At 36.9% G+C, this 25,853-nt stretch overlaps 4 protein-coding genes across 8 annotated transcripts; 1 reads left to right on the top strand and 3 right to left on the bottom strand.

Annotated features, from left to right (window-relative positions):
- The first annotated feature begins 568 nt into the window (after positions 1-568).
- LOC113694760 (thioredoxin-like 3-3) lies at positions 569-2,740 on the top strand. The gene is made up of 3 exons (XM_027213625.2): positions 569-955; positions 1,053-1,078; positions 2,201-2,740. The coding sequence occupies exons 1-3, from the start codon at positions 827-829 to the stop codon at positions 2,418-2,420; spliced, it is 375 nt and encodes a 124-aa protein (XP_027069426.1). The 5' UTR covers positions 569-826; the 3' UTR covers positions 2,421-2,740.
- A 618-nt stretch (positions 2,741-3,358) lies between these two features.
- On the bottom strand, positions 3,359-6,265 carry LOC113694912 (S-adenosylmethionine synthase 3). Its single transcript, XM_027213828.2, has 2 exons — positions 5,936-6,265; positions 3,359-4,920 (listed from the first exon to the last, which is right to left on the bottom strand). The coding sequence occupies exon 2, from the start codon at positions 4,911-4,913 to the stop codon at positions 3,741-3,743; it is 1,173 nt and encodes a 390-aa protein (XP_027069629.1). The 5' UTR covers positions 4,914-4,920; positions 5,936-6,265; the 3' UTR covers positions 3,359-3,740.
- Positions 6,266-9,464: 3,199 nt separating this feature from the next.
- On the bottom strand, positions 9,465-12,172 carry LOC113695708 (uncharacterized). The gene is made up of 4 exons (XM_072054486.1): positions 12,042-12,172; positions 9,928-10,052; positions 9,748-9,820; positions 9,465-9,661 (listed from the first exon to the last, which is right to left on the bottom strand). The coding sequence occupies exons 2-4, from the start codon at positions 10,002-10,004 to the stop codon at positions 9,557-9,559; spliced, it is 255 nt and encodes an 84-aa protein (XP_071910587.1). The 5' UTR covers positions 10,005-10,052; positions 12,042-12,172; the 3' UTR covers positions 9,465-9,556.
- A 784-nt stretch (positions 12,173-12,956) lies between these two features.
- On the bottom strand, positions 12,957-20,180 carry LOC140003811 (protein PTST homolog 3, chloroplastic-like). Of its 5 annotated transcripts, none has more exons than XR_011816730.1 (14): positions 19,740-20,180; positions 19,498-19,617; positions 18,336-18,478; positions 18,016-18,237; positions 17,479-17,683; positions 16,963-17,026; positions 16,804-16,854; positions 16,629-16,682; positions 16,190-16,309; positions 15,766-15,890; positions 15,346-15,397; positions 14,348-14,482; positions 13,443-13,653; positions 12,957-13,234 (listed from the first exon to the last, which is right to left on the bottom strand). XR_011816730.1 is itself a non-coding variant. In XM_072054484.1 (13 exons), the coding sequence occupies exons 1-12, from the start codon at positions 19,892-19,894 to the stop codon at positions 14,384-14,386; spliced, it is 1,410 nt and encodes a 469-aa protein (XP_071910585.1). In that variant the 5' UTR covers positions 19,895-20,180; the 3' UTR covers positions 13,287-13,653; positions 14,348-14,383. The 5 variants fall into 5 exon arrangements, 2 of the variants coding, with proteins under 2 accessions (XP_071910585.1, XP_071910586.1); XR_011816731.1 differs by having other exon boundaries at positions 16,629-16,676; XR_011816732.1 differs by lacking the exon at positions 15,766-15,890.
- Between the last annotated feature and the right edge of the window lie 5,673 nt (positions 20,181-25,853).

Below are 25,853 nucleotides of genomic sequence, written 5' to 3'. Positions count from 1 at the left end.
CAATTTTCTGTGTTTGGCATCAACCAATTAGGGCTATAAATGGGTCGTACTGGAAGCAGAATTGGCAATTTCAATTCTCATTGGCATTTATATTTATTGTTGCCGTTATCTAAACGGTGACTGTTGTCCGATAAAAAAAAATTAACAAGAAACCGCATCTCCCTTCCCTTGTTGGCATTGCCTTAAGCACAAAGTCAAATGAGCTGCCTCAATGAACCCACCAAGCACCACATTCCAAGTTGGTGTGTCTGTCTTTCGTTGGCATCTCATTGATTAGTTTTGAGCACCAAAGGAAGCAAATACTCGGAAACGGGCTGCTTGATAGTTATTATGTATGCTATGTTTAGAGAGATGGCATGCGATTGTACATGACGCCACCCCCCAATCTTACAGCCTTCTTTTGATTACCTTAATTTGCATACATGCACAACAGAGAATTTGAGCGTCCAAGATGATCTCCTATTTGAATGTTTTGACAACATTGTCCGAGATTTGTTTCATCGACTAATAAATCCCCATGTATATATAGTTATATATATGTGTGTGTGTGTGTGAGCGCGCGCGCTTAATAATGTAAAATTTTACATTTGGACAAATCAAACTACGAGCTTTTAACGGATTTTTAACGTTGTGAGATTGGCTTGACTAGTGCGCTAAAAAAAAACACCTCTTTATCTCGTTACCAGAAAAATCAAACTCGTTTACACCACCATGAATAAGGGAAGGAAAGGCCCGTTTTAACAGACGATTAAGAATGGCCCTGCTTGGATACAGAGAGTAACAGACAATTACGAAGGAAACTGGGTGGGGGCTGCGCATCAAAAGAATGGAGAACGAAGGCGATAAGGAAGAGAGGCCAAATCTGGGGAGCCATTCCCATGGTAACCTCGTGGCAGCCTCCGGTGACGAAAATCTTAAGGAAATCTTTCATCATATCAGGACCTCCAGAGCCCCTGTACGTGTTAAACCTACTATTAATTGTTATTCGTGCATACCCTGCTCGACTACTACTCCTATTTTCCCTTTCACCTAACCTTGTCATGTGTTTGCAGGCAGTTATCAACTACGGTGCATCTTGGTGAGTCGTACGTGTGTGACTTGAGTTACCTCCCCAGTTCTTCGTTTTCACTTTTATTTTTTATTTTTATTTCTTGAGTTGTGATTTTGGGGCGTCTCCAACTGATAATAACTATTCTGGAGTTCAAATTTGTTTTGATTGTGAATTTGTCTGTATTTGGATTGAGTGTGCCCGCGTCCGATTGGAGATTTTGGTAGCTGAAAGAAAAAGATGGTAACATCAGTCAGCTGTTTGATTTAAGGACCGTGTGAAAAACTAAGTATCCTTCAGTGGTAGTATTAGGTTATGGATCAGACAAGTACTTCTGGGCGATTGGTGTCTGCATACAAGAGGAGCTGATTCTGGAGTTTAACTCCATCGAGCAATCTTAATGCGGGTGAGGAACGTGCACATTTTTTCATTTCATTTGCACTATTTTCAAATCGTCAATGCGGGTTCCTTTGGAAATTGATTGATGAAGAGGAAACACTTTGATTGACGATGAGGGAACACTGGGAACTCATACCTACTGACTTAAGATTAACCATCTGTTTTTAACATCCATTAGCTTTGGATCTCTATTTCTGTTCGTTTGGTTCTTTTGGTCCTATTTTGGCAGAGTTCAACCCTGAGTTCCAAACCTTTAATGATACTATCTGCCAGGAAGATATACTTTATGTTTAGTTTCGATTCCACGTAGACCATAAACAAGTCGGTCTGTTTAGAAAGTTGAATACAGCGTTTAAGCATGTGCTTCTTGTTCCTTTGGTGGAATAGAGCTAGATTTAGGAAGTGGATTTAGAAGTATGACCATAATGGTTTAGGGATTTATTATTATTATTATTTTTTATCATGGTGAACATGACTATGGAGAGCTAAGCTTGTTAGCAACAGAAAACAATGTAAGAAACACTTCAAAATGATTACCATTATGCTTATCTGTAATCCTACCGGTCATAGCACATTGTTGTTAAGTACTTGTCATTCCATATACAATGTTCATTTTACAATTTGAAGGTATACAACGTTTTGGCTGCTCCTCCAGCAGTTTTGATACGAAAGGTGATGATGTGAGACTTGAAGATAACCTAGTTGCCTTTCTACTGGATCAGTTACTAAGGCTTATTGATCTTTCATTTCCAGGTGTCATGTTTGCAGCCAGATATTTCCTGCATTCTGCCAGTTGAGTAACAAGTTTCCCAAGCTTTCCTTTGTGTATGCTGATATTGATGAATGTCCAGATACAACAAAGCATATTCGGTATACGCCAACTTTTCATTTTTATAGAGATGGTGAAAGGGTTGATGAAATGTTTGGTGCTGGTGAAGAGCGATTGCATGACCGCCTGTGGTTGCACTCTTGAAAAACAATTCACCTTTTGCAGTAACTGAGCATGATGAAGAATATTTCATCCATCATAAGATGTGCCATCTGTCAATATCTTCATCCTGCTATGCCATCACTGATATGTTTTTGTTTTTTTGAGTTTGCCTAGATTGTAAATTATTCTGCTACACATGATCTTGTGGCTTTCACAGCTACCATCTGATTCGTCGTGTATGTAAAGATAAATTGGACGTTTACTGAGATCCTTTTCCCCCCTTCTGTGGTGGATGAAGAAAATCGTTGTTTAAGTAGATAAGGGCAGCCCCCCTTGAATAAAAATCCAAATCTCTCTGCGTAGCCTGATTGTAGTTTCAAGTTTTTGATTGTTTGACAAATATTTACTGGGAATCCAAAATTTTGAAAGTTTACGAGTTACTCCGTGACTAATTCGTCAAAACATGATTGAAGAGCTCAAACTGCGACTTGAATCTTCTATATTATCAAAATCTCTATAATTTTAAGTTGTCTGGCCTCTTAAACTTTCTGTATAATTAAAATCCCTATAATTTTAAGTTGTTTGGCCTCTTAAACTTTCGCAAGTGTAGCTTAAAATGGCTTAGCTTGCTGGACAATTCTCAGATGCTTGATCTGAGAGTTTACAATGGAAAAGGCAACTTGGTTTGAGAATTGATAATGAAAAAAGTTATGAAAATAATTTTGTAACAGTCGAGTATTAATCATAGCAATTGCCTTTTGGATAAACATGTGAAATTACCTTAGATTTTGGGTGCGTATGTTTATTATTTACTGTTGAAAGAGTATTAATCACTTGGGTACCTCGGAGAGGGCTTTTTATTTAATCCATCCAATCCATTTCTTCCCACCTACCACTCCCATAGCAGAAAAAACATTCCAAGCAAGTGCTACATAGCTAGAAAATGCAAGCCAGAAAGTTGCTAATAAGTATGAACTAAGTTGGTCAATCAAATGCACGTTATGTAAAAATTTCATTACCAATAGAAGATATACTTTCACGAGGACGTGTGAATAATCAAAAATTGATCAACAACATGAATGGAGAAAGAGTGTCGCTAACGAGCAGACAACTGAAACAATGATTATAACAACAAAAAAAAAAGAAACTAACTTCAAAATGAACGAATAACTAGAAGACAAGGTGACAAATCGCTCCGCGCTCATTCAATCCTCTAAAGTACATAATGCAGGGTCCCTTTTCCCGTCTCTTAGTGGAGCCCTGGAAAAATGAATTCGGGTCAAGTGTATGCCAGATAGCTTTGTTTATTTGCTTGCAGCTAGAATCATTGCTACTGAAAGTAATTTGCAGACAGTTGTCAACTCAAGCTTTGGGCTTGAGAATCTTAACAGTCTCCCAAGAGAAATCAGGGTCGTCACGGCCAAAATGACCATAAGCAGCAGTCTTTTGGTACCTAAAATTGCCTCCCCTCTTCAAGTCAAGATTGATTGCGATCATCCCAGGCCTAAAATCAAAGTTCTCCTTGATCAGAGCGAGAATATCCTTGTCTGGAATCTTCCCAGTCTTGTATGTCTCAACAAACACTGAAAGAGGCTCTGCGACGCCAATGGCATAAGAAACCTGCACAAGACAGCGACGAGCAAGGCCCGAAGCAACAACGCTCTTAGCAGCTTGCCTAACAATGTAAGCACCACTTCTGTCCACCTTAGTGGGGTCCTTGCCAGAAAAGGCACCTCCACCATGAGCACCCCATCCACCATAAGTATCGATAATAATTTTACGCCCAGTAAGTCCTGCATCACCATGTGGACCACCAATAACAAAGCGACCTGATGGGTTGAGGTGGAAGATGGTTTTGTCATCAAGGTACTGAGCTGGGATGACAGGCTTGATAACATGCTCCTTCAAATCCTGGGCAATCTGATCATTTGTAACAGTTTCATCGTGTTGGGTTGAGATGAGAACAGTGTGGACCCTAATAGGGACCATAGCACCACCCTCATTTTTGTACTCAACAGTTACTTGGGTTTTACCATCGGGTCTCAGCCATGGGCATGTCTTGTTCTTCCTAACTTCAGTAAGCTTGGCGCCGAGCTTTGTAGCAAGGACATGAGTCAGAGGCATAAGCTCTGGTGTTTCATCAGTTGCATAACCAAACATGTGTCCTTGGTCACCAGCTCCTATTTCCTCAGGTTTCTTGGTCAAATGACCATGAACTCCCTGGGCAATGTCAGGGCTCTGTTGTTCAATATTGACAAGAACCTTGCAATTGTCAGCATCAAGGCCAACATCAGCTGATGTAAACCCGATACCCCTGCAAGTATCACGCACAATCTTCTCATAGTTGACTGTAGCCTTGGTAGTTATTTCACCAAAGACCATAACCATGTTAGTCTTTGTGCAGGTTTCGCAGGCAACTTTGCTCTCCGGGTCTTGTTCCAGGCAAGCATCAAGAATGGCATCCGAGACTTGATCACAGAGCTTGTCAGGGTGGCCTTCATTGACGGACTCTGAGGTGAAGAGGAAGGTATCCATGTCTAGCCTGATAAGGAACAGAAGAAAAGACTGCCTCAGTTATGGTTTGTATTAAAACTTAAAGCAAATTTTCAATCCATTGACAAAGTTACTGAATCATAAGCTCCTTTTATGCACCATGATTTGACTGGTAGCAGCATTAGTAGCAGTGAGTTTCTTAGGATACTATAGCAGGCTCATTATGATATAAATGACTCATTATCGACATTACTATGCTTTCAATCTATGGCACTTTTACATGGCAAATTAAGGAATAGGTAAATAAAAGAAGGCCAAATTCGTAACAAATGGGTTATTTTTAGTATCACCAGGTAACATATACAAGTATAAAAATCCTCTAAATTTTCCATCGATCCGAGCGTCCAGCCTCAGATTTCATGGTGACCCTTGAAATACGGAGAGAGATCCCTTAGTACATTGTAGTTGTTACCGACATTAATATCAACGTGATATCTACTGCTGTTGCCACATAATTGGATAGCCCATCTTAAATAAAGGTCTATCCTTTCAACAACATTAACGATTCAATGGCGCTTAGATCCAAATGTGAAAAGGAAAAGAGCGGGGGTGGGGGATGGCGCTGGATCGTCGTAACGAGAATATTCAAGTACAAAAAGCATTTGTATGACAGAACATCCAGATGGGTAACGAGATCTGCAATAAGATCTACATACTAAATATCAGAATACAATAGCATAGAATGAAGTCATCAACAGTGGCAAGATCCGATAATTAACTGATTCATTGTAATCCCGACGGCATAACTAATCATCAAAAATAGAACGTCAGGACCCAAATCCAGCATAGAAATTAGTCGAAACCATGACAAACGATGAAAAGAGAAGCACGACACATAGAACGGGGCAAGGAATATTAACACTGCATTAGAGAGAAAACGCTCATGAATGGAAAAACAGAATTCATCACAATGGCAGAGATCCAGATCTCATTCAATCAAATGATAGAGTTGCCAGATCTAAACAAAATAATAAAGTAGAGAGAGTTGCAGGAGGGAAAAGAACCTGTAGATCTGCAAGCAACAAAGGAGCGGAGCGGGCGAAGGGAGAAGCAGCGGGGGAAGGGAGGAGGAGTGTACAGGGAAGACGAGAAGAGAGGTATTTTCGCCTTCGGTGAAGAGTAGTGAAAGAAGAGCAATGGCTGTGTATATATATAGTAGTGCGAGGAGATCCCGGGGGACTCGCTCTTTCTTTCCAGTTTCCTCTTCTTCTTCTTTATCCAAGCGAGGGAAAGGAAAACGAGGGAATACTTTCAATCCAGCCAGATACCAACTACTACTACTACTACTTTACAATTTTACCCGCGCAACTTACCTAACGCGGGACGGGAGATATCCCCGGTCGAACTCCTTCCTCTCCTATTTCTTTGTTTTTTTTTTTCCACATACGGAAACGGTATGGGCAAAATGGGGTTTTTGGATACCCCAACCACCAGGCACCAACCAATCCTTTTCGATATGTCTAAATAATAAATAAATAAATGTGCGATTATTCAGATCCTCCTCCATTTCTGTGTACCGAATCTCAGACAATTATCATCGCCGCTGTCAGTCTCAACTCCGCCTTCTATTTCTTTTCTCTGCTGTCATCATTGTTTTGACCTTTTTCATTTTCAAAAATTTCACCCACCCGTGTTTTGCTTCTTTACAAGGGTCTAAATTTATGGGATTTTTCATAGTGATGGCTGATAATGGTGTATTGTTATTAATCTTGTTAGGTAGGATGAGTTTTACCTTTTAAGAGTGAAAAACAAACCAAAAAAAGGTACTAATATATTGTTATTGATGTTATCGTGTAAGATGAGTTTTTTCCTTTAAAATAATTTTTTTTTTAAAGATAAGTTAGTTAGTTTGATGCGTCCATAAATCTCTTAAAATTTCACATCATCTACCTATTAAAAACACTTTGATCTTAAACTCTTTTGTCGAAGACTTCAATGATCTTGATGGATTTAATGTTTTGATTTTGTCCCAAGATCCGATTTAGAGTAGATTATTGGTAAAATAATTCTTCGTCCTCCTGGTAAGATTTACCATAAATATTCCCTTGAACTAAAAGCAAATAATTAATGATAATAAATAATAATAATGTAGTAGACGAGGTTTGTGCAATATAGTGATTGTACTACATGCTGTAATGACTGTACCCGAGTTGGTAAGAGCCATTTCATGGTTGACAATTCTGTCACTGCCCCTTTGAGCATTCTTGGTAGGTTACCTCACCTGTTTACCACCCCTTCTTCCCAAGAAAGTCGATCACAATTGTCACTCTTTTTGACTTTTCTGTGTCGTCAATAGTCAATAGTGGAGTCGAGCGCATGCAAATTGCAAATTTGGCACTTGCAGCGGAATCTGGTGTGGAAGTCAAATCGGATCAGACGCGTTAATCTTTAAGGGAAGAAGAAGATAATTACAGCTAGTGGATGATATTTACGGTGTCCATCAGAGTTAGGACTGTTAATGAGTCGGGCCAGTCCAAACTCAACCTGCTCGCCTGGAAAAAAAATCGATTTGGAGTTACATTGAACTTGGGCCTAAATATTAGGCGTGGTTCAACCTTTAGGGTTAGATGAACATGAGGCTAAGTATTAGGTCTGAACTGAGTTTGGATTTTATAAAATTCAAATCCGATATAGGTCCAATCCTTAATATACATCTATATATATATAGTTATATATAATATATTCATATTTTGATATATATATAAAGTTAATGTGTTATACTTATGAGTTATGTGTCAAATATATTAATACATATAAGAAATATTAAATATACCAAATTATGTTAAAAGATTTAGAATGACAAATCTTAGTACGGGCAAATTGAGGATGTTTGAAAATGTATTGAGTGTTGATCATATTTTATTAGTATTATTTTTCATGTACTTTGAACTTATTCGATTTATTATTGTTAGAAAATTTTTAATTTATATACTTTTTAATGAATTGTTACTGATTCGTATACAGTTTTAATGATCACAACAAATACACGCAATGCAAAAGAGTATGAGCATTTGAATGACCACGTGAACTAACGAGGATGTGAATATGTTTGTCAGTTTTTGATGAATGATAATTATGCAAAATTTGAATTTAAAATTTAATTTGTGTACATGAATTCAACGATAATAGTGTATACATTGTCAGTATATATAAGATTTACACATTTTAATATGTAATATACAAAGATGTGAATATGTTTGGTTGAGACTTAAAACTAACACATTAGGCAGGATAACGGATTAATTTAAAACTTTTTTTTTTTTTTTTGCATCTGTGGCTTACCGGCCACGAGTTATTTTGATAGCATTGGAATATTTAGGTATTAATCCTTTTCACTGATGACATTGCTTAGGTGGAATCGCGTAATAATTATTTCAAAAGATAAGTAGGTGTGAAAATATCACGTTCAATCACCGTTTTGTCCCATTTTCGTCGGAAAAAAGAAATGACCAACAAAATTGGGATGAAGAAGGGTCACCTAATGGTTCAACAACCTTTTGGAATTGACATGTAAGTGGGGGGATTTTTTTTTTTTTTCTTTTCTTTTTTGGGGTTGGGGGCGGGGGGTTTGTCAAGCATTTCTTTTATTTTTTTTTTCTCCTTCGCCTCTCTTTAGAAACTCGTTTTGGTTTATTGCACAGCCCTCACGTACGTTACTTGATATGGTAATGACATGATATTATTGCTAAACACTTCACTAAATTCCAAGATGGTCAGCATCACTAACCCGATTAAAGACTTGCGTATTCAGCCTAAATAGACCCACGTGTAATTCATGTTTCAAGTTCAACTCATGATTAACTATTATGAATATTCATTGTACGCACACAGAAATCACATTTAACATTTTTGTCACATGATGCGCGTGGCTCCAGCAATATCCAACGTGGTATAGTTCTGTTACCTTCTTAAACTTTTTCCAACACGGCACGGTCCTAAATTAGAATTCCACATTTTTCAGTAACATTTCCTAAATTGGTACTTGGCACTAATCATCTTTTCTTTTGCATCACCTCGGCGAAAATTCACTTACCGGGTGTGGCAAAGATACCCTTTTTTTTGTCTGCACCAACTTGAAAATTCAGCTTATTTATGAAATTATGAACATGATCAGATTAGGTAAAGAATGTATGATTTTTTTTTAAACAAAGTTTTCTAATTATTGCATCTATGATTTTATTTTGTTTTTCAAATGCAGTTCGCTTGTAAGTTTCTTGATGCTTCACTTGCATCATAGAAATATTTTGGTGCATTTTTAAACTCAGCATGAATTGATCTTTGTCGTAGCTCACTTCAAACTCGCTTGCATTATGGTGGTTCTACATGTTTTGCTTGTTATCTTCATCTTATATTGTTACCTACATTTCATTTTTTTTTTCATTTTTTTTTGGATAAATGGGAGGGTTCAAACTTGAAACCTCACACTTACACTATCCAAAAAAAAAAATATAAAAATTATAGCATCAACCTCAAGAAACAGCAAAAAAAAAAAAAAAAAAAAAAAAAAATCTTTAGAGCTAGAAGCTACACATGTGCTCGTGAAATATGATGTATAATAATAATAATAATAATAATAAAAGTGAATTTAGATTGTTGGTGGGAATGTTGTTAGTTTTTATAGGGCACTAATAACTCAAGCCCAGCTGAAGTCCAAGTGCAGCATGGACAAGAAACAATGTCATAATTCCACTACCCAGGATTCCATGAAGATTCCTTAATCCAGGATTTCCCTGTTGATGAGAAGTTGCTGACAGTGTAAGAAAATCAAAATTTTTCCCGTGACCGAAAAGCTATAAAGCTTTTATAGAGTAGTTACCTCAAATAATGCCGGCAATATACTCTGCAGAGTCAAAAGCGCAAGCCCGATGATACCTGTGACAGCATGAGGACTGCAAGAAACACACGTACATCGACTATAATACACTGTTTTAGAAAGAAAATCATACAAGATGCTGGCTGTCCGGGAGAAGGTTGTGCTATTCAAATCCAAGCATACCTTTCAAAGATAGGTTTATCTGAAGTGAGTAGAGATGTTATTCCACCTGCGGCATCGAGAGCAAAGAAGATAAACATCCCTCCAAGAAGTTTAGGATGCAAGTCTTTGGCTTTGGCCTTCTCCTCCTGATAAATTTTCGAGGTGATCTTAGACTTGTCCAAACGTTATAGTTGGAAGAAAAAATTTACTAGCACAAATAAGTAAGGCAGTAATTTCCTGTTCTTACCACATCATCAGACACTCGGATTCGGAAACCAAGGTAAGTTCCATACCCACCCATAGCAAAAAGCACAACAGCCTACAAAATGGCAGGAACAATTTCGGGACAGAGTGTTCATTCATCTTTAGTTACTGTTGTTGGATTCTCTGCTGGTCTAATAGATGATAAAACAATGCAGGGAGGAAGCAGGAGAAAAAAGTAATGTACCATATTACCAGGGTGACCCCAGTGCACGAGCCAGTCTGGAAGGTTCCAAGACTTCACGAGCTCAACAAAAGGTTCAAAAAGAGACCTTACGGTTGCAGCTGAGAGTTTCAGATGGTCAAGTCATTAGCAATTCTCTTGAAACTTGAAAGAAAGAGTGAAATGAAAGACCACAGGTGAAGGAGCTCAGAAGTGTTTTCTTTAAACCGACGGTTGTCGGGAGAATGTTATTTCACAAAATAAAGGAAAAATCGTTCAAAACGTTCCTCACATTTTACAAGATAACTTTTTTCGTCCCTCACTTTTAAAAGTGTAATTTTACGTCCCTTACAAATTCACATTGACCAAATTTGGTTCCTACCTAGGTCTCCGACTAGTTTTTTGTCGGAATCCACCACGTGACTTGAATGTGATCATTTTTAAGGGCAAAATTGTCAAATCAAATTTTTATATAATCTGATTCATAGTCCCTCACATTTCACAAAATGAACTTTTTCATCCCTAACATTTTATAAAATGAATTGTTTTGTTCCTCACATTTCAAAAAATGAATTTTCCATCCTTCATATTTTTCAAAATAAATTTTTTCATCCCTCACATTTTTTCAAAAAATAGGGGTTTAAAACTAATAATTTTGTTTGAAACTCATGTATATATTCATATGATTTCACCATTTGAACCTATTTAATATTTGTGACCTTTTTCTTTTAGTAATAATTTATTTATTGAGTTGTATAATAAGATCATCTAATTAATGGGTCTTAACTCAAATTCTATAATTGTGCTAACAAATTTCAGTTTAAATCTGAAATTTCTACTCGACACTTTTAAGACCAACAGTTGAATTACTTGTCTTGTGATTTTGTGATTGTTTTAAAATTTGAAAGTGCCAAATAAGATCACAACTTCTATTCCGTCGGATTAGTCCCATTAAACATTGATGGGATGCAGTTTTGGTTTTGCAACTATCCTAGAACACAAGAACCATAAACATTGTACACAATCACTTTCAGGCATTTTACTCAACCCTGCTGCCATTAGTCCTTGATTCGGATAAGTGTAACTGACCCTCTTGACAAACTGTACCCCAAAGTGTTTCAGTTCTTTTGAGCAGTATTCTCTAATCTAAAACCACCTTTCCCGGCAATTGTTTGATTTATGACGTAAAGAATAAACCAATCATCCGATCCTTAACCATGGGAATGATTCTTGAGAAAAGCTTACTCTATAATTTCAGATTAGAGACCCAGAAAAAAAAAAAAAAAAACCCCTAGAGTCTAATCGACCACGTCCATTTTAGGAGAAATTCAACATACCGGGGAAAAAACAAAACCACCAAAAAGGAGGTTAATCTGTATTCCAACTTTGATTTCTCAAGGACAATGTGTAATACAGTGATAACGAGAAAATTTTCAGTTCAATTAGCATTATGAGAAGGGTATAGAGCAAATTGGTGAATCAAGAAAGAAGAGAACAGCCGAGTGCCAACTACCAAGATAGTTTAGTAGCTAAAGTTGAGGATTCAGGAAGTCCTGGGTTCAAATCTCCTCTCTTAAATCTCACCCTTGCCCTGCTGGGGAAAAAAAAATATACCAAGATAGTTCTTCTACCTCTTAACAGCAGCTAGCGCATACAAAGATTCAAAATGTAGAATGCCTGATCTCAGGAAGGGTAGGTAACAAAAGCATACCTCCAGGAAGAGCAGCTACAAATAGCAAAGGCACAGGAGAAAAGGAGTAAACGACAGTCTCGGTATTGGCCTCCTCCATTTCGTAATCTTCTGCATCTTCAACTGAATCATCACTAGTTTCAGAAATCTGGTTATTGGCGGCCACATGGAGGCCAGAGAGGACCCTTTTCCTAGAAGTTACAAACGAGGAATATCTCCTTGATTCAGAGGGATATAGACAGGAAGTGGAAGATAAGGGGAAGAGGAAAAATGGAACAGAAGGCAGAAACGAAGCGGGAGATTGTGAAGATAAAGCAAGAGAAGAAGCAGCAGCATTCACCACAGCCACTGCCATTGTGGAAAAACGAAGCACAGTTCTGAATACTATCCTAAGAGAAGGTAGTACGTGACTTATCGCTACGGGCCTACGGCGTACGGGAAACTTCTATGCTGCCGTTGCTGCCTGCTGGTGCTGGGTTAGTAACAGAGAGAGGGGGGGAGAAGAGGGAACGGCAAGAATGGAGACACGAATGCGAGTATAGTAGACTATAAACATGTGCACGTGGTTTCAACAACTCCTCCTCCTGACGGTGCTTTCTCAGCTTGGGTGATTGACTTGCATTGTATGCTTCGGTTCTATCATCTTCGTGGTTCTTTACGAACAAATCATTGATGACCCATTTGCGGACCCGAAATATGGACCCAGCCCTGTAATAAATTTATCGAATGCGAGATGGTGGTGGTTCTCAAACCATTGGCCTTTGATCCAATAGTCAAGGAAAGCTTCTTTCTCTCCCGTGTATTGTATTAGATCAAAGGTTGTAATTCCTTTTTCTTGTTTTTTAAAAATTCAGAGAGTACAGTAATGTACTTATCTCGTCTAATGAATCACTAGACCCAACCTTACACAAGCTTCTTTAGTTTCCTCATCTCCAATGACATCTTTAAACTCTCCTTCCCTTGTAACATTTAGCATGAAATTTAATTATAATCGAAATTTCAATCCCTACATAAGCCACTTTAGACTCCCTCTCCTCCATAACATTTAGCATGAAGTTTAATTATAATAGAAATTTCGATATCTTATTTCTCCAGCCTGCTAAGTTTAAAAATGATCTTTTGGGCATAACCTGTTCTCACGTAGTTTACAACTGATTCTTCTTTCAGGATCATTTTCCCCAAACTTTACGGTTGATCTCCGGTCGTGTTTGCACCTACACCAGGAATATTTAGAAGCAGGACAAAAATCAAATGCTGCACAGGAAATCATACTGGCACAAGGGCCACGAAGCAAAATTTTATTCGTGCTATACAATCTCAGCCACAGAGTACCAAGAAACAGAAATTTATTCACAGAAGTTTTTTTTAATTTCGTGTTTAAAAAGAATAATCTCATCAGCTAGTTCTAATCCGTCTACAAACCTTAATTATAAATGTACTCTTCAGCAGCAGCAGCACTAACGTAATTCAGAGCTACAGAGACATCTGAACCCCCTTCCTACAATGCAAAATCTGAATCCATCCAGTTCAGAAGTGCACCGATTTCACATGATTACTACACGTTTAGCGGAAATCCACTGCAGGGCAGCAGAATCTGGGTGGCAAGCGGGGCCAAAATGATACCTGACATTCTCTGCAGGTCAAAACAAACAAACGTTTCACCAGTAGTGCCATGCTGCATGAATTTAAAGCAACTACAGATAACAAAGTGGTAACAAGAAAAAGGAGACAAACAAGTGCAACAGTTGATTCCAAATTGAAAATTACAACAAATTCCCTTTGCATTCTAAACATAGTGGTTTGACAAACAAAACCAAAACGATGATTGGCTTGGAACAACTATTTTGCAGTATCTCTTTTTCATCATCTAACCAAAAAAATGAATCTAAAACAAGTTTCAAAATGTACATAATTTCAGAGAACATGAATTTCCTATACAGGTGCATGTCCTGGTGTATGATATGTACTGGTAAGTCCCAAAATTTCAGGTTGGCAGATTATGGGTCAGTTTTTTTTTTCTTTCTTTCTTTTTTTTTTTTTTGATCTTTTTCTTCTGTTTTAGAAAAGGTTTTTGGGGATATTATTGAAAGGATCAGTCTCACAACCACCACCTTCATGCCTGCTCCCTGTGCATAATTACATATGCATACACACTTGTAAAACCCGTATGTGTGCAGGTATATTATCGTACGCCTGTCAGACCTCATTGACCTAATGATTTGCATGTTGTAAGTAGATGCCATAAGTATGAGCTCCCAGACACATGGTCTTAATGACATTAGCCATAACACAAATCATATGCAAATTAATAACTGAAGTGATAATACCTTAGGTATGTACATCAAAAAAGTATATTGCTTTTATCATCTAACAACTCGAAGTATGTTGTTATGCATGGTGTCCCTGGTAACTGACTCCCTCTGAGGATCAACTGTCCAATGGCCATCCACAATGAACTTTATCTGCATGAATACTACATCATAAATAAAAGAAGAAACAAAAACGAAATCTATTACATTAAAAAAGAACTATTCGAAACAGTGTAACACACAAAACATATATCATTCAGTTAAGAAAAATTAAGCCACAATATAAACAGGAAATCTCAGTATACAAATTTAACAGCACAAAAATCCTAGAGGAACTGGAATAAGGTTTACGAAGTTGGCTGAATTTTTAGGATGTTGTTTCCGTCTTGTTTCCTCAGTGTAAAATGGCATGCACTAATTGAGTTTACCTGTCAGGAAGGACACTATAGAGTCTGGGATAGATTAAAACTTCAGTATCACTTAGAACAGAAGATTTAATATGTTGAGTACATCATCTAAAACAACAAAAGGAAGATCTTAGGGAAGTTTTATTAGCTAATCCACCTGCGGCGCTATTCACTTTTTCTGAATTTCAAAAATTTCTCTTACTGTATTCACCCACACTGATACCATAACCACAACTACAAAAATATCTCTGAGGCAATTCCTCTCAAAGTGCTTTTTAATTGATTGCACTTATTACAGAATTGTACAACATAAAGTTTGATCTACATGAAAATCAAATGTTGGGAGACAAGACAAAACCATTTAAACAACATGCCAAAGTTCAATTATGTAACAGCATTCCAAGAGGACTAAAAGAGCATTATAGCAGCAAAAAGTTCAATTAAAAATAATTAATCATTTGATCTTTCTGGGCCAAATTTTGAACGCATAGCCATTGATGGACTAGATTTCACTTCTAAATTTCAATTTAAATGCAACATTTATCCAATTTTTCACAAATGAAAAAGAAGAGAAATCTCCATTGGATACTGGAGGATATAAATCCAAACCTCGTAAACCCCAGGATAAAGCCACAATACTGATCTCCAAAGTCGAGATTTCCTGCAAAATTCATTTTTATCACTTATTCTTGTTTCTGACACTACTTCAAGCAAAAAGGATATTCAAGAAGAAACCACTGTCAACCATCCATTAAGAAGATAAGAGATTCTCTTAATGCACCATGTCAGAAAGGATGTGCAAAATGTTAGAGGGCACAACACATGAAAACTTGCTAGTACTTTTTTCCCTTATTTTTTTTCTTTAAATCACAACATCTTATCACTCATTAACACATTCAGCTTTTCCTTCCATTGCCACGGTATACTCCCATAAAATGAAGTGATAGAGCAACTTTAGCATTGCATCAAATCTAGCACATAACATAAAACATCCAAAACCAGGTTTAGAAGCAGAAAAACTAAGTCAACCGTGATCCATTTGGGTCTGAGAGGCTGGAAGATGGCTGTGAATCCATTTTAATCTTCTGATGCCAACCATTGAAGCTACCGGCCACCTCAACAACTTCACCCTCTCCCCAGTACTGAATTTCAACCTACCAGATAAAGAAATAAAAGAATTGCACTTGATGGCAGACGAAGACTAGAAAGGGAAAAGCTTCAATGTTTAAGCTACTGCACTTTATAAGATGCTAAACAAAGCATGCACACAAGTCAAAGTATATCAAATTGCATAGGCCTTCACTAGCTTAAGAGAAAAAGAAGACACTGGAATTGCACTAGCAGTGAAATCTGGGCTTCAATGTAGAGTTCATACCGGACTTCACAAACCACCAAATGACAATGTCCTTAAGTAGTGGGAAGACAAGCACAAGACAGGGAAAAGTGAACTTGCCTCCTTCAGTTCTGAAAGGCTCTCTTCAGCAGCCTGCAGTTCGGCATCTTTTTCCAGGATAAGTTTTTGGGCTTTAATAATCTCTCTGTCTGCCTTAGTCTGCAAAATAGACAGAGCAACCTGACAGCAAACATGAAAAGAAATTAGACCAGACAAACGTTCATTGGATAAATTAACTCTCTAAACCACACATAATATTCATCTTTTGCAAGAAGGCAGAAAACTCGTATTAAAGTTACCAATAATCATTCTAATTAACTTGCTTTCTCCTACCATCAACCTCTGAGTACAACCAACATTTGGTGTATCAAGAAAGAAGGTTTAGTAGTTAATCCCTTGCCAAGCAAGCAACAGAATATCAACAATTTAGACTTTTTCATCAACGAGATGCCACACTAGATTTTTTACGGAGTGATTAATTAATAGGTAAAAACATCACCTTTTCTTTCTCAATCTCTTCCTTCAACTGGGTCAGTTCCAACTCCTTCTGATGCTAACAGCAGAAAAAAATCACGCTCTACTCATTCAATTATATATACACAAGGAAAATGAAAAGGTGGAAAGCAAAGTTCAGAACTAGATAGGCAAAAACAAGGTGCAAAATAAAGCATTACCAGAATGAACTTTAGATGATTAATTTCAGCTTGATTCCCCAAGTTTTGGGCCTGGTTGAACATGAAACAAAAAGTCCAGGGAGTAAAATTAAGTAATTGCAGATATTTCACTTTTGCTATGTTAGAAAGAACTAATTTCAAGAAAAAGATAATAATGACCTCAATTTCTTGATCCTCTTTAAAGTCAATAATATTCGCCTCTTCACTTGAATGACTCTCAATCCTGCTCAACAACCCAATTTCCAGGCAGTATATTATGGGCCAAAAAGAAAGAGGAAATAACAGTTTTCAAGACAACTTTTGCATTTCATTTAGCCAGCAGTTAAAGAATAAAGTTATGAAGAGTAAGCATCAAGAGTAACATGACGAAGGAAGAAACCCTAAAAGTCATGCAGAAAAGGGAAAGTAAAAGAGAACGAGAAGAAGGTTATACATTATTTTTTCTGTATCTCTCTTATTTATGCTCAACTTTGCAGATCATGGGATTGGAACAATTTGATGAATGGGAAAACTTAGTGCTAGAATTTTGTTACTGAAAAATATACCTAACGAACATTCATCATAAATAGTTCAAAGATAAATAACAGCAAGAACCACCAAAGATAAAATAAATTCAGCATTGAAAGAAAATAAAATGTCTATTTTTCAATTTCAAGCATCATACAAAATGCAAACCTTGAGGAACTAGTTTCCATTACTCTGTGTTCAACCTGATGAGAGGATGATGCCATGTTTCCATTCACTGTATCAGCACTATTGAGCACAGGATCATTCTGCTGCCCAAGAACTGAAATCGAGTTTGATTCAATAGCATATGGTGATTGAGCAATTGCTGTGGAATCTTGTGAAGTTCTTTCATTCAGAATGTCAAATCCACTGTCTGTCAATCAAAGTGCAAAATTACTCAAATATTCTGCTAGGCAGGATAAACAACAGTTTAGAGAACCCTCTTTCATAAGCAGAACTCAGAATGAAACTTTATCCAAGAATTTTCATATTTCGAAGATTACATTTTAATTATGTGTTGAAAAAATTACTGGGAGCAGTCACATTGGACTTAGCCTGCAACCAGTACATCCACATCACCAGCACACTTTATTATTCAGCCCACATGTTTTAGCATCAAAAGAGGAATTAAGAGTTAAGAATCTCAAAAAGCAGTATATTTTTTCATGCCTTTTGGTCATTAGTCATTTGAAAGAAAAGTTTTACCTTCAACGTCATCCAATTCTCCATCCTGGATAAATTTGGCCACCTTGTCCTGCAACAATGGATAAATTGAAGATTCTGGACTACAAGAATCATCTTTGTCTGAATCGAGCCCTGTATTAGTTTGAGCATCTTCAACTAAGCTTTTTTCATGCTCTTTTATTTCGTTAGCTTCACTCAACAAGGAAGTATCCTCACATGAGTCTTTGACTTTCTCATGATGACCTTTTGAAACAGTTTCAATGTATGAGTTTGCATATCAGAACTTGGATTAGTTGACAGAATTCAATATCGAGACAATCAATATATTCCCATTGACATACCTTCACCGCCACTAGGGATATGCTGCCCTCCTGTCAATTTTTCCTCTGTGATAGAAATGTTGATTTGCATTTCTGCTGATCTTGTTAGGAGCTCTCTTATAAATTTATATCCTCTTCGTCTAACAATATTTGCAAGGTCCTGCCTGGAAAAAAAAGGGATAATGAAAGGACAAAAGCCAACATAGTCAGAAAAATCTCTTTATTTTGAAAATATATGCACTGACAATATATTGCATACACAAAGTTTTCTCCATATTAAGCTGCTCCTGAATATCTAATTTCTGTTTATCATCAGCGAAAACATGACTTGTTCCAAACATTCTAAAGACCACATCACATGATGATTCTATCATTCAAAATTCATTCATTTCTTGTCCGATTCAACTTCAAAAGAGAATATCCGGCACCCTTCTCAAATTCACAATCAATTCAATTTTTGTGCAGACCAAGCTGAGAACTTGAAAGCAAAAACAGATTGTTATCTTGCCTTTGCTATCTAGCAGCTGTATTTCTGATATGCCACTTGTTAAAGAAGTGGAAAGAAAATTTTGTTTTAAAAAATGCAACTCTCTTGCATTCATGTCTTGCAGTTGTAAAATAGATGGTATTGTGTGGTAGCCACTACTTTGTGTCAAATTCATTAATAACCAACGTGAAGAATTCAACCTCTTTATCACAGCTTCAATGATTTTCTAAGATCCACTCCTTAATAATAACCAACATAGCCTAAAGCTCATAATCAGCCTGACTTCAATTCCCATTTCTCCATTTTTTTTTTATATAGATATTGTTGGGGCGGGGAAGGGTGCCAGGCCTGGAAGTGGATTTGCAATCCCTCAATGTTGACAGGTCTTCTTGCCATCCTTTCTTATCAGAATCATGTACAGAAATTAAAAAAATTATTCAATTGACTGTATGTGAGAACTCTATCCCAATAAAAATACAATAATAAGACACCCCAGAAAATGAAAATGGTAGTATGACAGCTGCCAATAAAAGAGAATCTTTAAAGAAATACACGTTAATCGCCAATGCCACGAACATGGAATGATCGAGACTTGTCTAGTAGAAAATGCTACCACGAAAAACGAAAGCAAAACTGAAGCAACTAAATATTAATAACCAAGAAAAAAGAATAGTAGTGATACAGAGAAGCATATACCTTCCATGCTCTGAGAGCTGTTTCATGGAGGGAACATGATCGTAAGGGAGGCCAACAGCGGATAAGAATTCTCTAATATCGTTGTAAAGATCCTCATTGCTTTTCGCCCTTCTGCTGCCCCTAATTCACCACCAAAAAAGATTCAGATTTTTCCACACAAATAACCAATCCCAAGCACCAAAATCTGAGCAAGCACAAGAGTTCAAAAGGGTTAAATCACGGATAAAGGAAGAAAATGAAACCTGGGTTTCTTGGATACAGAGGCCCAAGTTCTCAAGCGGTTCCGGTGGGGATAAGCGGGGAGGTAGTTGTGGTAGGGAAGGGATGAAAGTTTATAGGAAGTGAGGGAGTGGAAGACTGGGGGAAAGCGGCTACACAGTGCAGACATTGCTAGCATAGAGAACCGGCAAGTGAATCCTGAAAAACGGATTTTTGCAGCATTGGAAATTGAAGCCTTTTGGGTTACCACTACTAGCACTAGTTAGGAATTAGTAGTAACATTTAAGGAATCAAGGACCCCTCTTGTCTCGTAGTAAGCTGTAGTAGGAACCAAAAGGCATTATCTTTCTGCCCTTCTGGATGAATAAGCGCTACACTGGCAGAAAGCTGTAGCAGGAGGGCGCTCTGCTCCCTAATCCTCGTCATGTCATGGAATCAAATCAGCTCTCTGCCTGCCTGCAAAGCCAGACTCAAATCGGTTTCTTTTCTTGATTGCATTTATTTTTTGGACTATGGGCTTAAGGGTGGAAAGGAAAGGGCCCATAATAGTTTGAAGGAGATGATGGAGCCCAGAAGCTATCTCACCTAGAAGTGGCAAAATGGATTCATATCCACCAATCCATCCATATAAACCAACCTTAAATGGATTTGGATGATCCATATAAATTCAATGGTTTTAAATGGATAACCATTTAAATTCAATTATGTTGGTGGATTTAAATGAATTATCCATCTTATCCATATACATCCATTTAACTTAAAAAATAGAAAACACATTTATAAAAATGTGAGATAAAATCTGGTGGGATCATCTATTCTTTTCTTCATAACTTCCTCATATGTCAAATTAATTTTGTGGGACCACCTATTCTTTCCTTCATAACTTCCTCACATGCCAAGTTGCCAATAACATTAATTGCATTTTATTTGCTTCTAGTTCCTAGACTTCTTCCATCCTTTTCAAAATTATATTTTAGTCTCTACTCTTGTTTTTTTTTTAATTAAACTCTCATGTAGTAATGATTGCAAACATTTATATTCTGAAGTAAAGAAAAAGCGAGAATGCATCATGCAGTGTCAAAATAATTTTTATTTTTTAAATTCTTTTATTTATAAAAAGAAGTTTTCTAACGAGTGTCCCCACGACATTGGTTAAGATATGTAAATGACAACTTTTTTTTTTTCCAAATCCTCATACTTGCAATCCATCTCCCCTTATCACCTAACCCAACTATCCAAAAAAAAAGGCACCTAATTTATTAAGTAATATAAGGTAGCTTGTATATCAATGGTATAATAAGGAGTTTCATACATTTTTAGGTACTACGTGCACATGTTATGAAAATATTTTACTTGTCAAATAACATAAGATTTCTTGTTAAAACTCCACTTTTATTTTAGACATCACTCTTGAACAGGAGTGCAAAAAATTGGAAACATAAACTTCTTTTCACTGTAAAGCCGTATTCAATTCATTCAAAAGTTATAAAAATGTAGCCAAGTTCTTTGTTCATTACTTTACAAAATGATACTTAAAGTAATGACGAAAGGTTAAATTGACCACAACAGTTAAATTTTCTTGGAACTAAACTAATTTTATGAAGTACTGAAATAGAGTAGTAGTACAAGCATTTGTTATTACCAAAAGGTTTTAGGTGATTTAAGGATAGAACTTTGGGGATCTGTGTATTTTTTGGAAAAAAACATTTGGATCTTAAATTTAGGATTTGGGAGAGTAAATGGATAAATGGATGGATCATGGTTTACACTATCCATTTAAATGACATCCATTTAGATCCATTTATTAAATGGTTTTAATTGGATTGGATCAATTTGATCCACTATCCATTTAACTAAAACCATTTATCAACCATATATCCATTTTGCCACTTCTAATCTCACCTATTTAGACCAACACTAATTTTCTTTACTTATCTGGGGTTTGGGCTATAGTGCCGTCTGCAGCAGCCTTATATCTTCAGGGTTGGCCCTTATCAGAGAGATTTGGATTTGCAACTCATCAACTGTAGTCTATGTTCTAGCAATTTGCTTCAAGCTACTACTCATTCGACAATCGACATTCTTAGTGGTGGTCTGATCATTTAAATTTTTTTACTATTTTTTATTTTTTTTGGCAGAAAAATCACAGAAAAACGTTTAGAAGAAAATCAAAGGAAATATTACCAAAATCAACCTGAGTCATCGAAGCCAAAGATTCGTTCCTTGCGTGCAACAAATATTCTTGACGGATTATTTGACCGCGATGATATCTCTCACCGCAGCTGAACAAATGGCATCTCTTACTTGTGCAAGTAAAATTGCCTAAATGTATGGTTACACAAGAAAAACGGAAACTTCACCGAGCTATTTTAGTATAGTGCCATTGACCTCTTTCCCTGTTGTCGTCGTTTACATGTCATCCAAGAATTGCCCAACACCCATTTGGCTGCACTTAATTAATTGCACTAGAACTTAAAATTTTCTCCGTTAAACTCTGTTTGGATTTCCCATATTTTGAACAATAAATTTTTCATATACAATACTACAGTAATATATAAACAAAAACAACTCTAAAAACACTATATCTATACGGTATATAAAAACCAACTCTAACTATACAAAATAAATTAAAAAATTAAACGTACATCATTTTCTTCTTCTATCTATTACTCCCACCAACCACCCCTTCCCTCCTCCTCTTTCCTCTCCCACTCTCTTTTTCCGCCTCTTCTCCTCCCTCCCCCCCCTTCTCCTTTCCCTCCCCTTTCTCTCTACAACCTCCCGACACTTCCCCCTTCCGCTCCCCGAACTGTCCTCAACTAGATCGGGGAAGGGAGGGGCGGGGTTGTGGCGAGAAAAGGAAGGAAAGGAGGAAAACAGAGGATGAAGGAGAAGGAGGGGAGGAGAAAGAAGGGGGAGGTGGCGGTGGTGAGTGCTAATGTTAAAATTTTAAAAATATACTAAAAAATTTTTAAACTTGAAAATATCTCAAAATATATTTCAAAAACATCACAAAAAAATCTATAATAAAAAATTTTCATATACATTATTACAATAAAATATTTTAAAAAAAATAAAAAAACATCTAATCCAAACGGAGCCCACAAACCCAACCCCCCTCCCCCAAACAAGAACAAAAGCTGACAGGACCCCACAAAAGCGGGTGAGGGAATAAAAGTCAACCGAGGAAGCATTTGTAGTTGCAGATCAATTTGAAAAACATGCATAATCAAGAAATGTCGGAAAATTGAGCAAGAAGACAATTTATTAATATGGAGGAAATTGCAGTACTCAAGTCAAAGTATCATCTATAAGTAAACTACTTTTAATAACCTAGTCTTAGCCAATATGGAGTTTACGTATGTGCACACGCATTAACTGCATAGGTACCGTAGAACTCGTCTGCTTCTGGAATTACATCAGGGGCTGATGCTCACTTTCAACATTCAGAAATGAGAGTGCTGAGTATGTATACGTACGAGATCGTAGTGATCTGGAATAAATTGGTAACTCTGGATCAGTACTGTAAACTGCAAATTAACCGTTACTTTAAAATGAAAATTTTAAGGTGCAATTTGACAATAATAATGACTTTAGGATGTAAAATATCCCAAATAAAAGTGCAAGCCCTAGTTTGGGATTTAGGAGATTTGGGCAGAAAAGAAAGCCAGTCTTTCTTTGTTTGGCAGTTTTCGGTAGCGTAGAAAAGAAAAGAAATGGAATGACTGGAGGGATGGATAGTATTAGTACCGCCGCAGTGGGCACAATTTTTCCACCCAAATTAGGTGGGAAAGAAATCAGGAAAGCTGCAGGAAGCTGGCTGACTCGTTTGAAAATACCCTTCATGTTATTAATAAGCCCTTGAAAAAAACTAACGTATCCAAGATCATTGCACTTGTTAATTTCCAAAATTCCCAAAAAACATCACAAATATCCATTCTCTTCTCTTCTCTTTTTCCCCCCCACCTCCCCACCCTCCTCCTTCTCTGATCACAACTTATGTTTTCCTAATCTCCCAAACCACCTCTAAAGTGCAAACTAAGAGATAGTCCTGCGCAGTATTCCACTGCCGCATGTTTCATCAGTTGTCTGACGAAGTTTCCAGGCAAGAGGAGGAGGAGTAAATGTGACATATGAGGAGCTTGCACAGTGAGCGTGGGCTGTTTTCGTGTGGAATCTTCTTTCTAGGCTTTTATAATTTAGAAAGGCTGGATCTGGTTCAGTTTTCCTCATAGTTTTGCTACATCTTTGAAAAGTGAGTGCCCCCAGTCAAGGCACACACTTAACCATGGACTTTAATCCCTATACCTAATTGCCTATATGAAGTAAATTTGAACGGTCATCAAAGATACATAATTGGGTAGGGACGTTCATTGTTCTGAATTACTTCCAGTTGGATAACGCAATCATATATACCCAATTAACATAGAATTAATATATGAATAGAGCGAATAAAAATTAGGCATGCATTTTGCATGTATACGTATGAGGTGCTTAATTGGCTGACTAAAGATCATGATTTGCATGCATGCATGCACCCCATCTCATCTCTTTACTATAGCTTTCACTTTGCTTGCTTGTTCACTCAATTTATGGAGGATTTGGGACACCGCCATCCACCTCACTGCTCAGTATGAGCATGCAAAAGGGAAGTTTTCCTGTCCTTCTTAACCTTTTAATACCCAAGTTGTTTCCGTATATTTTTACATCATTCAACAACCATGTCTTGGACCAGTCCATTTCATATATATGTTGTTTCTTCTCCTTTCTCCCTACGTGGAGCAGTATCTATCTATGTGTAGGTCCTTTAAATTATTGGAATTGAGTAACAAGTTTCCTTTTCAGCTAGAACAGTTCTTTAGATCCTGATCAGTTACGTACATTTAGGGATCACACAGAGAGAAATTTGGACATAACAAGAATGACAATACAATTTCATCATATAGTCCATGCAACTTTCTTTCTTTTCTTTCTTTTTTTAACATATTATAGGAACCAACATCTCATGGGATAATTAAGAGGGTCCTAAGTGCTCACTTCATATGCTTAAGCTAGTTTATGTGTGTGTGGTTGACTTGCAGGAAAGATTATCCGTTCCATGCAGCTGGCACTGCTAACGTGTATACCCAATTATTGAATTATATATTGATCCCACTTGGTCCCGTCCTGCTGTGAACGACCAGATTGATGCATTGCTACACCTAAGAATATGCCAGGCTAATCGGTCGTGATGGAGCTATTACAACAATTTAATGTTGTGGATTTGAAAGAATTGGATTCTTATGCGTGCACAAGGATAGAGGGTTCGACTCGTTTGTCAAAAGTTGCACTATGTAGTAATACATTTTCAAAAAATAAAAAAGAGAAATCAAACTATCACTATACCAATCCGTTATCAACAAAGTTTGGTACACAATTAAACCCAAAAGGACGAATAATGTTAAGAGTAACACGCAATATAGTAGTTAGGTAAGGCAACATATATTAGTATGCGTGTCAATCGCATACCGTATTAAAATGAAGCCATGGCCATCTTAATCATTGGCAACGACTACTACATGGTGGTTAGGGAAATTCAACCACCCTATGGTAGCCTCTTCTTCTTATTCTTCTTTTTCTTGAAAAAAATAAAAATAAAACACTTTCTCAACGTTGATCTTTCATAAACTTCTTTTGATTAGACACGAGGAGGGGTACAGTTTGAAATGCCAGTGAATTTTGGTGGTTGTTCTCTTTAAATAGAGTAATGAAAGGTCTAATTCTTTTTTTTTTTTTTCCTTCTAAATGTCGTAATGAAGTACACGCTACAGAGCCCATCATCGTCTATCTGTAGCTCATCAACGTAGATTTGACGTAGTTGATGATCATTTATGTTCAAACCTTTTAGACAAAATCAAATTGGACACCTAATTATTCGTCGTCAAGTTAATGGAGGTTTTTTTTTTTTCCCCAAAATCTACAATTCGTTGTGTTTGCCATCATACAAGCAGTTAATGCTGCTGATCACACTATTATCTCCCAGGTGTTAGAATGATAGGACAACTAACATTGCGCACAAGACTTCAATGATCACCTATGTATATCCCGTTTTAATTAAAATATCATTACGAAGGAAAAATAATTAATAAATGTTTCTT

Source organism: Coffea arabica, chromosome 6e, assembly GCF_036785885.1.
Source record: "Coffea arabica cultivar ET-39 chromosome 6e, Coffea Arabica ET-39 HiFi, whole genome shotgun sequence".
Taxonomy (NCBI): domain Eukaryota; kingdom Viridiplantae; phylum Streptophyta; class Magnoliopsida; order Gentianales; family Rubiaceae; genus Coffea; species Coffea arabica.
Note: the sequence above shows the minus strand (reverse complement) of the source record. Positions and strands in the feature narration are given on the sequence as shown.